At 43.3% G+C, this 18,099-nt stretch overlaps 1 protein-coding gene across 3 annotated transcripts in view; it reads left to right on the top strand.

Moving 5' to 3' along the window:
• Positions 1-2,771: 2,771 nt before the first annotated feature.
• VAV3 (vav guanine nucleotide exchange factor 3) overlaps positions 2,772-18,099 on the top strand; it is a 380,328-nt gene continuing 365,000 nt past the window's right edge. For 2 of the 3 annotated variants that reach the window (XM_073234374.1, XM_073234373.1), the window contains exon 1: positions 2,772-3,820. In XM_073234374.1, the coding sequence (XP_073090475.1) occupies positions 3,617-3,820 (204 nt within the window). In that variant the 5' untranslated portion in view covers positions 2,772-3,616. The remainder of the gene's footprint in view (positions 3,821-18,099) is intronic. The other variant, XM_036998404.2, reaches the window with a different exon arrangement.

Genomic DNA, 18,099 nt, shown 5'->3' with positions numbered 1-18,099 from the left:
TGGAATTAGCTTTGATATGTTCTTACTATTAATGATTTACTTTTGTGACTTAAAATAAGATAAAAGTAAAATAAGCCATTCTGCCAGAATTTCTTGCTGGCGGAAATTTCTTGCTGGCAGAAAGATCTTGGTGCCTTTGTAAACCTGAGTTGAAAGATTACTAAGAAAAAATTGGTTAGGGTTGAATGGTAACACAGCTAGCACACAATGAACTTATGCGGTCCCACCTCTTTTCCTTCATGGTCTTTTGGTGGTCCCACCTTTTTTCCTTCATGGTCTTTTGGTGAGTTAGGACTGATGCATAGCCTAGTGAATTCTCTAATTCTCTCATTTGCTGATTACAGCATTATTTTGAACATGGAAGGAGACCTGGTGTTTGATATCCATCTATTGTCTTTCCTGAAGCTCAGGATAGCACCCATCTCATTTCCCATTTTTATACCATGTAGGGTTAGGGCAAAGATTCAAATTGTAGAACTATGCAAGAGAGAAGCAGAGGATGCCTGCCATGCTGGAGACACTCAGGAAGGAGTAGACCTTCCCTTCCTGTAGCCCTGGTACCTGATACAAGTATACTGGTGAATGTTTCCTGATCTTTTCACCACCAGGAAGAGAGCAGAGGGAGTAAGGGGCAACATTGCTATTGGTTCATTCCTTCACTCATTTCCTCAATTATTATTTATTGAGTGCTTATGATGCACCAAGGTTGGTTCTGTGAATTTGAAGATGAGTGAGTTACCACACTTGTCTTCAAGGTGTTTAAAGTCTATGAGAGGAGAAAGACACTTAAACAGGTAATTAAATGTGCTAAGGGAATTGTTATAATGAGGAGCAGCTTTGAGCAGAAACAGCACAGATGTGGAAGCCAATCAAATTCACCTTCATTTAGAGCTTGGCAAACTGGTGCTAGATGCTTAATACTTTTGAATTTATTTCTTCATCTATGGTGAGAGGGGAACATTCCCTAACTTGCAGATAGAGAGCTTGGCATTTCAGTAAGTGGTAGGGTGTGGATGTGCTTCAGGTGCTAATGCCTTCAGGGCAGTGGGATCACCAAGTCCTGAGTTCCAGGTCATTTGTGTAAGAATGGCCTTCACTGGGATACTGGGTCCCAGGACTACAAAGGAGTTGCCACTGACAGAAGGCCTTATCTCCCAACTTGTCATTGTCACTAGACAGTAAGACTTTAAAGGATAAGGACTGTTGCTGACAGTTCAAAAACGCCCATTGCCATTTTTGTTGTCCCAGTTTCTGACACTTTACTGTGTTCCACACAACCTACCTTTTGCCACTTAGCTCCTTGTTTACTTGAAGAACCCTGCCCTCCCACTAGCCTTCTCTTCCAGGCCTTCCATATATTTTCCTCTTGCTTTTCTCTCCACTCTCTGAGTTACTGTATTTGAGAGGTATTATGTTTTGAAGTCATATTATATATAATATATACTATGGATTGTAAAAATTATGTAGAATTTATTTGGTCATTGCTGCCTTTTTTTCTGAGCTAAAAGCTATTGGTTAATGCTTAGTGAGCTCTTACTATGTGGGTTCTGATTCACTTGGTCTGGGGTAGGGCTCACGTGACTACATTTCTAACAAGGTCCTGGGTGATGTTGCTGGTCTATACACGGCACTTTGAATAGCAAGGCATTGTATCATTTGATCCTGACAACATTATGAGGTAAACATTATTTTTCCCATTTTATATATGTGGAAATTGAGCGATAGAGGAATGAGATAATTTCCCAGAGGTCACATTGCTAGAAACTAGCAAAGCTTGGACTCTAAACCCAGGCCTGGCTGCTGGCATATTGTATATTATTTGGCTTTTGAAAATATCCTACAACACCCAAGGGTGGTCTGATGTGACCTGAACAGAATTTATACTTTCAACCATTCCTTTTTTAGGTAACTTTTTTTCCAAATTTAATTTCCATTTATGCAGGACCTTGTATTCAGATGTGTTGGATTTTATTTCTAAAGTGATATGTAAAGTTTAGTATGATTTATTTGCCAATATTATAGTTTAGGAAACATGCCATTGATGCAATCTGGATTAGCACAAGAGGAAGCTGCTGGGGAAGGATGCCTGTGAGGAAAGGAAATCCAGTCTGATTTATTGTTTGACGCACAGTGTGCTACCCTTGTCAGAGGCTAGTGGAAAGGACATACATAGTCCCTGTACTTCACAGATCAGATATACTTTTAACAATAACTTTTTGACCTGCTCGTAAAATTAATATGGTTCATAATAGAGCATTTGAGCTTCATTAATGTAATAATAAAAAATTAAAATCACTCCGACTGAATTTCTTTTTTTCAAATTTTAAAAGACTACATCCAGGACATTAACACAGAACAGCAAGAGTTCAATGCAATATCTTGCCATAAGTAATTTAAACATCGTTTTTGGTTTTGAGGGCCAGTGGGAGTAAAAGAGGCAGCTTTAGGAGCTCCCAAAATATTTAAGAAATTCGAAGGCGCCTTCTCAGCAGTGCAAGAATTCTGGGGACATATTCTAACTTTCACAAAGGGCCTCAAATCTTAGTCCGATCCACGCTGCAGAGGGCTGATGTTAATTGTTCTCAAACCCCGGCCCGGATCACCGACGCATGCGCAGTCTGGCCCCGGGGCTCAGTGGGCGTTTCGCAGGCCTATTTCTCTCCCGCAGGATTTTGTGCGGTCAGCAAAAGGACTAGGACTGAGACGACGAGCGGTCGGGAGCCGGAGAGGGCAGAGAGACAACGGTCTCTAAATGAAAAACACCTCGCGGCGAAACAAACTCAGGGATTGGGGCGCGATTTTGCAGGCGTCTCAACATACACACTTGTAAGGTGCCAAACATCCGTAGGAGAGACTATCCTGGAAAAAGGGGAATTGTCTGTAGGAAGGGAATTTAGGGGCTAGAACGGGGAAGGGTGAGGGGGACACTCTCTAAAACTTTCAGTGTTGCGTTTTCAAGATGTTCTGTGCCCTTTTTTCATTCCTCTGGGAAGTCCGGGTGCCCCCATGAACACCTCGCTCCTCCCATACTCTTTGGAAAATCGCACTAGGCGTTTAGGGAGGGGGTCCCATAGGATCTCACTGAAACAGTGCTCAGCCACACTCCCTCCAAACCGGAAAGCCGTCCCGGGAGCAATCCCGGACACCTGGGGGTGTGTAGGCTCCGCAGACCTGAGGCTCGCGGTGGGCGGGGGCGCCGGGATCCCCTGCCCAACCCACTCCCCCGCTCAGGCCGCCGACCCGGCCTGGGCGGCGCGCTCCCACCCGCGCCTCTGGGGACTCGCAGACGGCAGCGAGCCGGCCGGCGCGCTGGGCATGCTCAGTCGCCGGGCGCCGGCCTCGCCAGTCGGAAGCGTGTGAGCGGCCGCCGCCGCCGCCGCGGAGCCGGCCGGGCGCACGGAGAGCGCGCGGACTCGCTGCAGCTGCGGCCGGGCGGCGGAGGACCCGGGCGAGACCGCAGCCTAGCCTCGCGCGGGGCCCGCGATCCGCCGCCGCGGCGCCTGCTCCCTTCGCACCCTCGCAGGGAAGGGGTCGGCCGCGGCTGGCGTCGGCGGGGCGCGGAGGAACCGCGGCGGCGGCTGCATACCCAGCGGGCCGCGTCCCGGAGTCGTCGGGCATGGAGCCGTGGAAACAGTGCGCGCAGTGGCTCATTCACTGCAAGGTGCTGCCCGCCAACCACCGGGTGACCTGGGACTCGGCGCAGGTGTTCGACTTGGCGCAGACCCTCCGCGATGGAGTCCTGCTCTGTCAGTTGCTCAACAACCTCCGGGCGCACTCCATCAACCTGAAGGAGATCAACCTGAGGCCGCAGATGTCCCAGGTAAGCAGGGCGGCGCGGGCGCCTCCGCCTCCGCCTCCAGCCGGCGTCTCCCATTAATCATTCGGCTAATTTCTTTGTGTAAATGCAAACATCTAGGTGGGCTCGGCTTGCCCTGCCTCCCAGCCTTCTGCCTTGGGGACCATTTGGCCCTTCGTACCTGGGCAGGAAATGGTTTAGGTCTGTAGCTTGATAGTAAAGCCCTGCGTCCGGAGATGGTATGAGGATTTCGTAAAGGCTTTCTGTGAGGCGGGAAAAAATAAAGCTGTCTTAGGGTGCCCTTCACCTACTTTTTGTGAGTGTGTATGTAGAGCAACAAAAGGAATTTGACCCAGTTTTTTTATTGTAATAATGGAGAGGGATGAAACGATACAATGGGGGTAATTTTGCCTGTATTCTGTTCTTTTGCTTTGCGTTTCGTCCCCGGGTTTTCTTGAAAGAGGAACCATGACATAAATGAAGACTCTAGGAAGTGGAGGGCGTTCTGGTTCCGTTATCTGTGCAGGAATGACATTGGTAGAGGAAAAGGGAGCACAACACAGCGCTTTCCCCCGAAAGCCCTGTAAGCTCGTGGCCAGCTGGCAAGCTGGAGGGTTGTGTTTACAGCTCTGCTTAAGCCATGTGAGAAGGAGCGAGTCCAGCCTTTCTCAGCAGCCACAGGAAACGAGAAGTTTTGCTCCGATTCCGCTTTGCTTCATTCAGCGCTTGCTCAGGTGGTGTGGTGCTCGCTGGCTCCTGTGGCTGGTGGTGCCTCTGAGGGGTCTAAAAACAAATAAAAAAAGCAACTCTGGAAGGCTGTGTGCACCCTAGAGTCAATTCTAAAGTCATAACTCAGTAGAACATTAGTTTCTTGGTCCTGTCAGAAAGTTTTGGTGCAGAAAGATGTTAAACATGATTCACACATCTATTTTCTTTCACAATGTAAAAAACTGCTTTCAACTTAGAGTCCCCCCATGACATATGTTAGCAGGAATCCTGAATAATACAGAGCCCCAGCCACTTAGCAACCTGAGTAGCTCTTCTTACAAGGGAACTGAATTTATATAATTTAATAGTTACATATTTAAATTTAGAGTACACGCACTCATCTCTTCTTGATGTCAGTATTTTATCAGGGTCCCTCTGCACCTCAAATTCTGCATCCGTTTCCTGTCTGCCTTTAGCCTGGTGGTTAGCAGTCCCCAAGAAAGAACAGACTTGTAAGTGGTGAGAGCCATCCATTTTTTGAAGTGAGATAAATTATTTCGTACACTCCCATAATCCTGGGTGGTGACTGCTAACTTCGTGGACCCATGCAAAGTTGTCCCAATTCTAGATATCCTGTAGAAGGGTTTAACAGACGTTTTCATTAATTTGGGAGCTGCTGTTCTGAACAAGATCTATAGGAAGCTGCAGTTGGTTATGCAGCCCACAGATCCCCATTTTCCACCTGGCTTGTGGCCTCAGGAGGCAGTATGGTTCAGGAAGCCTTGGCCCACTAGCAGGGAGTACAGGACTGTGCATATTTCCTCAAACTTCAGTTTCCTGGAGCCCCCAGGGGCTGTTCAATAAATTGCTCTCAATAATCAAGTTTTCTGGACAACTGAGGATCTCCCTCTTTTTATCTTCTAACCTTTATTTGAATATGAACAATAGATGAAAATCATTTCCAATATTTCTTGCTCTTCCCTTTGTAGAATATATTAGATGTAATTTAGTGTTTTTGGTGACTAAGGGTCATCAGTATAAGCATCATTAATGAAAATTGAGCACTCATGACCCTCTTATAACTCTGTTCCTTACTGGGGGTACACAATGAACACATCAGAATCCTTCCCTAAAGGAATTGTTACACTGTGTTGTCAGATAAGCCACCAGGTTATAATGAAGTAAACAGCTGAATAATCTTCCTTAGGTGGTTGTGCTTTTAGGTTCTTAAGCCTACCCAACCCAGAGCTTTCTGGTTCCAAATTCATTGCAGTTTACTGTAATATCGTCTGAGCTTCTTCCAAAAGCGAACACTGGAAGCCTAGTACCTGAATATGGTGGCGTCTGTTTTTGCTTCCTTTTTGGTTCTTGGCTATATTGCAGAGAAAGGTTGCTGAACAGCTGAGTGCTGGAGAGGCAAGTTTGTATTATACAGGTTGTCATTCAGTCCTTATATGAGACTTATTAAATCATTTCATTGTACAATTTGACACATTTAACATGCCTACAGTGCCCAGCACATACTATATACTTAATAGATGTTCATTATTCATAAAATTAAAAGATTTTTCTGCTGTTGTCATATCAAGAGTAATATGTTGCATTTGTTTTACAATTTTGATTGTAAGGCCTACAAATTTCTTTAGGCTGATATAGCTGTTTCTTCCTTGAACCACTCATATGTCTTTCTTGGCCAAGGTTCTAGCTGCCTCTGGCTATGAGGTTCCTATTGCCAACAGCTCTCTTCATAACGTACAGTGAATAATCTAGTAACCTCGTGAAACCCCGACATTCATCCTAGTGGACTTTACTCTTCTGAATTAAGAGATGACTTACTAGTTCTTTTGGCTTTTGCTGTGTCTAAGTCTTTCTGTTCACTTGATTTAGATTGTATTGAAGATACTAATTTTCAATAGACTATGTCCTTATAGCACATGATCTTGTAAGGCAGGAAATAACTCAAGGCTCTCACTTCATAGTTTTGTGGTATTTAAAACTGTTATGAACAGATATTGACAAAAATTTTAGTTTATTGATGTTTTGCTTATTGCCTGTTTTTAATTCTCCTGAAAGAGGCTCTGTGTAGCCTCTTTTAATAAGAGTATTTTTCTCCAGTGAGTGGGATTTCTTTCATTCTCTTTCTGTTAGTCTTCTGCCTTGTTTGCTGTCTATCTTATACACTAAATTATAGGCTTGAATTTTGAATTAATAAGTTAATTATCCTTCAAAATAGAATTATAAATGAGACCCCAATCTCTTATTGTTCTTCCTGGCCGTGGACATTAGCCTTTTTTTTAAGTCTTGCTATGTTCCTATGAGGAGGATCTTTAGTTCAAAGATAACTACTTTTTTAAGTATCCTAATTTTGTTGCTAATGAATTAAAGAGGTAAACATTAATCAATACTTAGTTACAAATTTAGCACATTCCTTTTATTATAAAGGATAAAGTAAAAATCCAGATGATCAGGGAAAATCTAAAAAATTTGGCTCTCTGTCTATATGACAAATTTGTTTTTCATCTAAAACAGTGTCCTGGCTGGGATAGAAAGCACATAGATGATTCTGGAGTGAAGAGCCAACCTGTGGCGGTTGTACGGGGTAGGGTGTGCACTGTGGAGGGACATGGGTTGTGGGCTTGATGTCATTTTTGTTGGTTAAGACTATAACCAACCATAGATCTATCACCAAGGAAATTTCTTAATTTTACTATTTTATAATTAAATTTTTGCTTTCTTCTATGTCTTAGGGTGGGATTAATACATTTGATGAATTTACTGACCACTATCTGTGGTATAAACTTTGAATTGTCTTAAAATGAATTATTCAGGCTTTAAGAGTTCCTTCAATTTGTTCTTACCATGTGCCAGACACTGTTTCAGACACTGGCTTGGAGAAGTAAATAAACTCAATGGAGTCTCTGCCCTATTTTAGTGGTGGAGATGGACAGTAAATAAATAAGCGGCTATGTAATATGCTGTGCCATGAAGAGATCTGAACCTGGGGAGGGAACCATAGTGAAATGTGATTCGACTTTATGGACCATGATCATAAAAGGCTTCCTTTAGGAGGTGGCAATTGAACAGGGACCTGAAGAGAGTGAGGGAATGAAGGAAGGTCGATGTTTGAAAGAAGAATATTCCTGGCAGAGGGAATATGGAGTGCCAAGTTCCTGAGGTAATTAAATGGTGGGGGACACAAGGAACAGCAAAAAGGCCAGTGTGGCTGGAGGAGGGTGAGTGTGGGGAAGGAGTGGTAGCGATGAATTCAAAGAGCAAATGGGAGCCAGACTTTTAGCACTTGTGGGTCATAGTAAGGACTGACTTTAACTCAGTGAAACGGGAAGCCATGTGACCTGGCGTGTCTTTTTAGCAGGGGCCCTCTGGCTGCTGTGCTGAGAATGGATGAAAGCATCAAAAACATCAAGGGCGGGAGCCGTCACGACGGTGCGCTCGTTTGGTCGAGGGATGATGGCGGCTCCCTCCAGAGCGATAGCAGGGCAGGTGGTGAGAAACAGCCCAGCTCTGGGTACGTTTTGAAGGAAGAGCCTGTAGGGGAAGGAGTTTATTGATGGAATCAGATTAGGGGTATGAGAAGAAGAGAGAAGCCAGAAATGACTCCAGAAGTTTTGTCCTGACAAACTGGAATAATGGAGGTGCGGTTGACAGAGAGGAAGAAGGCCGGAGGAAGTAGCCTGGCGTGTGTGTGGGAGAAGGGGAGGACGCTCCGGAGCTAGTCGTCTGTGAAGTGCCCGAAGACATCTAGGTGGGGATGCTGAGCATGCAGCTGGAGGAGTTGGAGATGGAGAGGTGAAGTTTGGAGTCATCAGAGTGTAAGTGGTATTTACAATCATGAGACTGGACATCATCACCTAGGAAGTAGGACAGAAGAGAAACCGGCAGTGTGGTTCCGGGAAACCAAGTGAATACAGTGTTTCTGGAAGAAGGAGTGGTCAGGTGCTGATAGATCAAGTAAAACAAGGATGGAGGATAGAGTCTTAGGAGAATAAAGTTCTTTGGTGACCTTGATAGAAACAGATTTGGTGTGTGACTGGCAAACACCTGATTGGAGAAGAAAGGATGGGAGGAGATCAAGCAAGTATAGACATCTCTTTGGGAGTAATTTTGCTATGAATAGAGCAGAGAAATGGGGTAGTGGCTAGTAAGGGGAAAGAGATCAAGAGGCAGTTATTCTTTCATCACATAGAATTTTAATGTGTTCCTGGAACTACTTTTCACTCAGACTGCTAGTCTTCTGAATACCATTTCCTCGCCATCATTGATTTCCATGTTTTTTTCCACAGAATGTTTTTCTGAGCACCAAGTATTGGTGATGCGGCATTTCCAAAAGAATACATCACTGATGTTCCCAGGATTTCCTTCCAAGCTACTAATAACGCAGTTAGGTTTGATACTGCTACTACTTTTTAAAAAAAGTTGAGAGCTTTATTTCTGCTATACATAACTATGTAGTTTTACAAACTATGACTGCATTAGTTTTAGCATTAGGGTGTGCACCAACTGCTTGTGTGCACGCCCTGTCCCCCAGACAAGGTTGTGCTGTGTGGGGATTATTGGGTGCCACTGAAGGGAGGAAGAAAGACTGTCACTGTCCCCAAAGAACGGTGTTCCCAGGTACATTTTGAGTCAGTTCAGAATAACGTCATTTAGCCTTTCTTCTCTTAAGTCATTAACCTCTTTATTAGATTATTCTCTTATAATCTGCCAGCATTGTTTTAAGATAGTTAAGGCCTGTTAAGGCATCCTAAGCTCTTGTGTGTCTGCATACTTGATGGCATAGCCTGGGTTCCCTAGGAACCAGAGCCTGGGACAAAGGATTGAGGTACTGAAACTTTACTGGTGAGGTACAATCCCATGGCTGCCAGATGACAACAATGAGAAAAATGCCTTTTTTTTTTAATGGGGAAAATTATATCAGGTTTGTAATGTAGATAGGATTGATCCAGTATAGATCACTAATTTCCTACTTTTCAAATGCAACAGACCCTTTCTTAAATTATTTTCTTAAACTCTCTGTGGTAATGGACACTGCTTTTTTCTTTCCTTCTGAAACTCTCCCTTTAGTTTTAGCACAGGACCCATTCCTTGTTCTCTTACACTTTTTACTATCTCGTCATTCTTAGTTTCCTTTCCTGGCTTCTCTCGAAGCATTCATTTAAATTTTTAGAGTGTTCTCCTTTGTTGTCATTTTTTTCATATTCTCTGCTCCATATCATTTCATGACACTGTCGTGTTACCTAGTTTTCATAACTTGATGGACCCCAAATTCGTATTGACAGCCTGTATTTGCCTGTTTTATGTCTCCATCCCTATTGTTACTGGCATTTTGTGGATGGAGGGATGAGGATCACATGATTACAATTCACTGTAGAAAATTCACCTACTAATATGGTATGTCAACTGTACTTCAATGAAAAAACAAACAACCAAATGCCCACAGCAGAGTGAAGCGTGGATTGGAGGGGGTGGAACCATGCATGAGAAGGACTGCCCCAATTCGGTCAGTGGGGAATGGGGCCAGGGACTGCCAGGCCAGGGAAGGGAGGGAGTGGAGGGGCAGAGAGCAGCACAGATTACAGAGAGGAGTTGGATGGGAACACTTTGGGGCCTTTTAGATGCTGTGGGGGTGGAAAGTATCAGGATGAGTCTCGGGTTTCAGGCGAGGGTGACTGGAGGCAGTAGAGGAGGTGCAGATTTTAGAGCAAAGAGCGCATTCAGCTTTGAATGTGGAGTTATCCAGAGTCATTAACAGTTACCTTCTGTATTCTCACTTTCAAGCATCATACTCTCTTACCACTTTCTTTATGGCTGATTCTATGAATACCTAAAACCCAGTAATGGTTTTGAACTTTTGATCCTGTTACCTCTTCCCTGCCTTCATGTCTTCATTTCCTTCCAGCTCAGCTTGAATACCATAGCCATTATAAGTCCAGCTGATCTTGATATGTGATACTCACTTGGGTATGAACTACAACGCTGGTTAAATCCAACTCTGCTTATTCTCTGCCTGCAACTTGGCTGCTAAACCTGATGGAGGGAAACCTGCACCTTGCTTGCTGACTGTATTCACTTTGACTCATGATCCCTAACCCCAGGAGGTCACCTCAGGCTGCCCGGCCACCTGATTATATTTCTCTAGACCAGACATTTTCAGGCTGTGGTCTAGGGGTTCCTAGCAGTGCCTGAGATGCTTTTAGGCATTCCACAAGGTTAAAAACCCTTCTGATAATAAGACATAATTTCCCTCTCCTCACTCTGATTTTCGCACAGGTATATGGGGGCGTTTTTCCAAGCTTGTGTGGTGTGCTATCATTGCAGTGCTTGATCATGGAGAACATGTGTGTGTATTTTACAGATTTCTCTGTTTAGAATTCTGTTAGGTTAAATGTTAATAGATGATGACCCCCAGCAACATGAGCTGCTGAGGTTTTTTTTCAATTTTTTATTTTGGTATCATTAATCTACAATTACATGAGGAACATTATGTTTACTAGACTCCCCCCATCACCAAGTTCCCTCCAAATACCCCATTACAGTCACTGTCAATCAATGTAGTAAGATGCTGTAGAATCACTACTTGTCTTCTCTGTGTTGCACAGCCCTCCCTGTGCCCCTGCCCTATATTATGTCTGCTAATCGTAATGACCCTTTTTTTTCCCCCCTTATCCCTCCCTTCCCACCCATCCTCCCCAGTCCCTTTCCCTTTGGTAACTGTTAGTCCACTCTTGGGTTCTGTGAGTCTGCTGCTGTTTTGTTCCTTCAGTTTTTTTCTTTGTTCTTATACTCCACAGATGAGTGAAATCATTTGATACTTGTCTTTCTCTGCCTGGCTTATTTCACTGAGCATATTACCCTCTAGCTCCATCCATGTTGTTGCAAATGGTAGGATTTGTTTTCTTCTCATGGCTGAATAATATTCCATTGTGTATATGTACCACATCTTCTTTATCCATTCATCTACTGATGGACACTTAGGTTGCTTCCATTTCTTGGCTATTGTAAATAGTGCTGTGATAAACATAGGGGTGCATATGTCTTTTTCAAACTGGGTTGCTGCATTCTTAGGGTAAATTCCTAGGAGTGGAATTCCTGGGTCAAATGGTATTTCTATTTTGAGTTTTTTGAGGAACCTCCATACTGCTTTCCACAATGGTTGAACTAATTTACATTCCCACCAGCAGTGTAGGAGGGTTCCCCTTTCTCCACAACCTTGCCAACATTTGTTGTTGTTTGTCTTTTGGATGGTGGCGATCCTTACTGGTGTGAGGCAATATCTCATTGTGGTTTTAATTTGCATTTCTCTGCTGAGGGTTTTTGATAATTGTTTTTTAAGAGTAACAGAGTCCTGAGACCAAGAAGTTTGAGAACTGCCCTTGACTGTTCACTTTCTGACATCCCAGATGACTATTTAGTGCTTCTTGAATCTCCTTCCCCTCTGTCTCCGTTCTTTCTCTCAACTGGTGACCATGCTTCCTATTCCACTGAGAAAACAAACCCAGTCAAAGGAGAGCTTCCTCAGGCTCCTACCTTCCTGAATCTGTGCTAACTGACCATGCTTTGTCTCCTGCTTAATGGACGAATTATTAGTGCTCCTAGCAAAGGCCCGTTCCTTTCCTCTGTCCCCATGTGTTTAACCTCACCTGCTCTCTCCTGGATCTTTCCATTTGCATGCACACATACTACTGGTTCCCTCATTTGATTCAGGATGTATCTTTAAAGTAGAGCCACAAAGACTTGCTGAATACTGGATGTAATGGAGAGTGACTAAGGATTCCTGGGGCCTACCTGAACACCTGGAACAGGGGTTCAGTCAGTCTCCTTATAACTGGTTCCTATGGACCACGGGATAAAATCCAGTCTCCTTAGGAAGCAGGCAAGCGCCAAGGCTGTGGTCCTGCTTCACCTCTCAAAGCTGTCCACTCTGTGCTTTTGACCTTTTTTGATTTCTTAAATGAACTGGGCTATTAAATGTCTGTACAGTTGCATATGCCAATTTCTCTGCATGTGCCCTTTCTCATTTGCCTGAAATTTTGATTCAAGATCCACCTTTGCAGTGAGGGCTTCCCAATCCCCTCCCCCCCACCACTGTGTAGCAGATCACATGCTGCTTTGTGCCACATTGTGTAGTGTGCATAAGTGGAGCATAGCATTCCTTGCACTGTTTTGCAATATTCTTCTTATCTGTCTCCCAGGCCGTGACCTGCTTGAGGCTGCCACAGGCTTATTCATTTATATACATCTGTGGAAATCGACACAGGACTCATACGTAATACACATACGTAAATAGGCATGAATAAAATCCTTTGATGGATTGAAAATGACTTTGTTTACTACCTTTTCAAACATTCATTAATAACATGCATGTGTGCAGTATCATGCAAACATATCACTAATGAATTTTAAGAGGTATGCAGCACTGTGTCATTAAAAACAAAAACATCTGTTCACCAAGGGGCATTAATAATAACAGACGATAGCATTACTCCACCATTTACTACCTGAGTTACTTTGGGAAAGTAACTGACCGGACCTGTCCATTCTTCAGCTTTCTCATCTCTAAAGTAGGTATAATGAAAGAACCTATCCCCTACGTTGGTTGAGGACTAAATGAATGAATTTTCCCTGTGACTGGTACATAACAGGCATTCAATAACTGTCAACTATTTTTACCGTAATTATTCTAACTGCTTCTGGAGAAACATATGAGGCCATGTGTTAACACCTTCCATGCATTTTCTCATCCAATCATCGCACCACCACAAGATAGGCACTGTTATTTACCCTCATGCGATAGATACTTTCCAAGGCTAAGAGGAGTTTAATAACTTGTACTACCAAGTAGTCCATAGTGGAGCCAAGATTAGAGTTAGAACATTTGAAGTGAACTGAGTCCCATTGGCAAGGGATATTGGCTCATCTGAGCAGGAACTGCAGTGAATTTCTCTTTCCTTCACTCTGTTGCTCTCTTGTGGCCTGCCCTTGGAGGGAAGTTCTCGGACTGGTTTTGTGGCTACACATAATAGCACCTCCATACTAGTCAGATAGTGAGTCATAATTTTGGTTCACGGTATTGAATGTATCGGTGAGGTGATTCTGTACACACTTAGTTTATTGTAATATGGGAGGTGGGCCTTTAACAGGTGTATGATGGAGAAAGGCAGTAAAATCAGGTAGAAAAACTGAGGAAAGTTAATGGGAAGAAAGGAGAAAATGTCACTGTCCTTTTTGGCCCTCTATTACCGTGTCTTGGGACCTGCTGTTAAGTGGGGTCAGGAGTGGCTCCATTGCTCTGGGCTGCAGGAACACCATTGTATTAAATGGAATGCTTTCAACTTGTTGTCTTTCCTCCCCTCCCCCCAACCCCATATTATAACTATTCTTCTTGTAAATTCACAGACACTATTATTAACTATTGTTTAGAAGATTATTATATCCACGCTTTTTTTCCTATTAACACACACCCTGCCTGGTGTCAAAGCTAGTCCCAAATTTGCATTTTGCCTTTCCCAAGTGTTGATCATTTAGTGGACGAAACCATGAATAGCGAAGAAGTAGCTACTTTTGATTTTCATGGAAAATTATTTTAGAGTTGTATTTTGTGCTGCTATCTGAATGTGCTTTCAAAATATGTGTTGTAAGAAGCGTAGTCAGCTTCAGAGTTGCTTGCTTAACAGGAAGCCAGCAGGACATGCTACTCACATGGGAGTTCTCTAAAGGGTCAATTAATATGGAATATTCAATAAAACACTTGATACTCACCTTCCATGATTTTCAAAATGCTTGTCTTAAAATAGATCTGTAACAGCTGGTCTGAATAAACAAACATCATGCCACTATGCCCACTACTGTCAGCAGCCTTTTCGTAGGAGTGGGGGGTCAGCATGGTTTAAGGAAAAGGTTTCAGGAGGCCTGGGTTCTAGCCCCCTCTGACTTTAACACGTGACCTTAGCAAACATCTGCTTCTCTTTGTCTTTGCCTTCCATTGTTACATAAACAGTAATATGCTAAATAGCAGCTAAAACTTTTTACATATATTTAGGTCTCACATAGGCATTATGGTTTCATGAGAGCTTTGGGACAAGGCAGAAATGTTTGAATCCCAGCTCTGGCCCTGAGTAACTCTATGACCTTTGGAAAGTTGTCCTACTTATTAGGTCTTAGTTTTCTCATGTAATATGCAAGAAATAGTAAAAACTATCTAGGAATGTGATGAGAATTTAATATTTGTAAAATGCCTGAGGCATAGTAGATATTCAGCAAGATTTTATTTATTTCCTCCTCTGCCACCTCCTTGATCCTTCTAAGTCTAAGAGGCAGGAAGAACAAGATCTTATCACTCCTCGACAGAGAAGGAAATTCAGATGTGCGCTAGCTAAAGGACTTTTCTCAGGGTCACACAGATAGGAAGTGGTGATGACAGCACTAGAGTCCAGTTGTCCTAATTCCGGATTCAGGCAAGTATCCCATTCCTGCTACCAGGCTTGGTGGATAGATGGTGAATTGCATGAGGTAATGACTCGGAAAATGACAAGTAATTTGGGAGAAAGCAAGGTTTGCTCTGAACGTGTAAAGTAATACAGTGTCATTATTTTGCACTGAAATTTACTTTATTTAAAATAGAAACATTAAATTAGGAAGCCAATTTTTACTTATTTTTGAGTCTATTAGTGTGTGCACCATTTGCTTTCTGGTAGTCTTATTGCTCTTCTTTCTGTTTGGTTCTGTTTTCATGGGAATTTGTGCATATGATTTGATGAATTAAATCATCGTTTCTCTACTAAATATTAGGCTTTGTAGTAGAGGCTGAGGATTCAAAGGTGAATGCAACTCAGTCCTTGACCACACGTGGATTTAATGTCCAGCCTGCTCCTCACAAGACAGTGGGTGGGATTGGAAGCTTGAGTTACAGTGCTGGGCATGACAGATGTTTGGCAGGTGTGTGTAATGCTTTTTAGGAGGCAGTGTTAATTTTGCTGATGTGCAGGGTATGATGCTAACAGAACAAAATGGATTTTGTGTGTGTGTTGTGCCTGCGTGCCTGGCTCAAGGCATTTCTTTCCTTTACATAGACGTTTGTCAAGTACCTCCCATGTGCAGGGCACTGAGACATAAAGACAAATCATAGGAAGTTTCTGCTTGTAGGGGGCTGGGAGAAAGCAGATTTGGCCTTGGCGTTGGGCTTTAGCAAGAATGCAGAAAGGAAGGAAGTCCCTGGATGCGGCGAGGCCAGTGCAGAAGTGCATGCCGCTGGTGAGAGAGAGGAGACCAGGAGGACATGAGTGGTTAGTGGGGAGGAAGAAGGCTTGAGAAAGAAACTGGGTGGGGAGAGTGTGTGTGAGATGAAGAGTGTGAAGAGACACTCAGACCTCAGTGAGGGCCCCAACAGGGCTCTTGTCCTGAGCAATGATGAAATATCCTAAATCCTATTAGTACCGGGAAATGTCTGTATGGTTTGCATTTGGCAGAGAAGATTTAAATTACATCTTTGGTGTGTGGCCTGGAGCATCAGGCGATGGCCTCTCTTGAATGTCTTAAAAGTTGAGGGAGCAGAGACTGTAAACAGAAAGTCAAACTGCTTAATGGGCATCTATAATAGCGTCAGAAGGCTGTGGCCAGCTCTCTTTCTCTAACTCCTGACTTGCTGCCTCCCTCACACCTACTGAACAGCTCATCAACCTCCCTGGGCTCTTTAGCTGATGGGTATCTCTTCCTCCCCTGGTCCATTTGTTCTTGGCTGCATACTTCTAAGCCCTGCCTGAGCCCTTTGCCCTTTCCCCCAGATCCCCTTCACCGTCTGGGACCTCAGGTGGGTAGCCACCCCAGCCCTGGCTCATCTTCCTCCACAGGCCTTCCTGCTCCTTCCTCTGAGCTGAAGAGAGCTGCCGGAGGTCCGCACACCAGGTGCTCCTGGCTCACCGACCTGTTCTTACTGCCCAGCTTCTCTGCAGCTTGACATTGCTTTTACTCATCTCTTTGCAGTGTCTCATATCACCCTCTTGGCTTCTACCCTATCCCCCAGTTATACTCCCACCCTCTAAGTCCTGGACACTGTGAGTCCCCCACTCTCCCCTAGTCCCTGAAAGTTCACCTAGTCCTTGTCAGGGCCACCCAGTCCTGCTGAGTCTTGTCCTCTGTCTGCCCCATGCACTCCCCACTATGGTGACCATTATTATTACTGTGACTGGAAGTAGCAGCAGTTCCCAACTTTACAAGTTTCATTTATGCACACGTTTTCTGCCTTTTTGGGAGAGAGTTTATGTTTAATAAATTAGAATCCCAGAGAGGATCAGATGTTACAAAAACTTTGATTCTGAGGAGTTGGGCACCTAACTAGAGGTGCTTTTTTTGGTTTGTGGTCTCCAGAGCCCAGTAGTGTGCTGGAGTGAGCATCCACCTGTGAACCAGAAGCTCTCAAGTCACCTTGTTTCTGTCCCCAGCAGTAATGAGGCTGCCTGTCCCCTCTTGCAACCAGGTCACAGCATATGCTTATTTTTGCAAGCCTTTTGGTAATGTTATTCAATTAGTGCAACTTTTACTTAATCACCCATGCATGCCTGACAGGGAAAGGATAATTCTGTCACTTATTGATACTCCAAAATATAGATTCAGCAGAAGATTACTAAATGTCCTGGCATTTGACCTTTAAATATGAGAAAGCATTTGTTGGTTAAAGGAACTTGGCAAGCTCAGTCTGCAGTCAGCTGTGCAAAAAATGCTTGAGTTCAGATTATTTATGGTGACTGAGTACTTGGAAATAGAACTTTGTATATGCTCATAAACCATAGTTGGGGATTCAGTAGAATATAACAAATCATCCTCAGTGATGGGGAAGCAGGAATTGAGATCTCTGGAGCTCAGAGTACTAAGGTAAAATATTTGGGTGCTTCCAGAGACATCATTTAAAGAGAGAACGTGACATAATTGTTGTTAACATCAGTTTCAATCCTGTAGATTCTAAAACGTGAAGCTGGACTCCAGAGAGTATATCGTGACTCAGATAGTTAAATCCATATTGAGTTCTTAGTCTTTTTGAATATATATAGTTCTATTTAATGATCTTAGTTAAATAAGAAGTAATGGGAAATTTGGTAAAGGATGAATTTTTTTCCCCTTTGTTTAATAAATGGTTCAACAATTTCAATGCTGCTTATAAATTAATTTCTCATGATCTAGCTAGCACTAAGCTATTTGGCATCCTCACTTATCTGGCAATTACCTCAAGCCCTCCTGGGTTTTGTATAAAGTTAGCTAAGTGAGAAATGCATTAAAAACAATACTAAAGTGCATCTCTCTATAGAAGGAGAGATAAAATAGATTTCTTAAACTCCATGTAAATGCAATAAGCTAAACTTCATTTCTGCTAACTATTAGAGAGTTTCTAGATTCTGACTCTAAGCCTAAGGACTTTCCATTTTTACACATCATTCTAATAAACTTGGGAGGCAGCATTGTGTAGTAGGAAGCACTTGGGCCTTGGGTACATCAAGCAGGCTTTGAATTCTAGCTATGCCACTTAAAATCTTGGGCAGTTAAAGCCCTCTGCCCTTGGGTTTCTGCATTAATAAAAGAAAGAGCAT

Source organism: Manis javanica, chromosome 4, assembly GCF_040802235.1.
Source record: "Manis javanica isolate MJ-LG chromosome 4, MJ_LKY, whole genome shotgun sequence".
Classification (NCBI taxonomy): Eukaryota; Metazoa; Chordata; class Mammalia; order Pholidota; family Manidae; genus Manis; species Manis javanica.
This window is presented reverse-complemented; position numbering and strand designations above follow the sequence as displayed.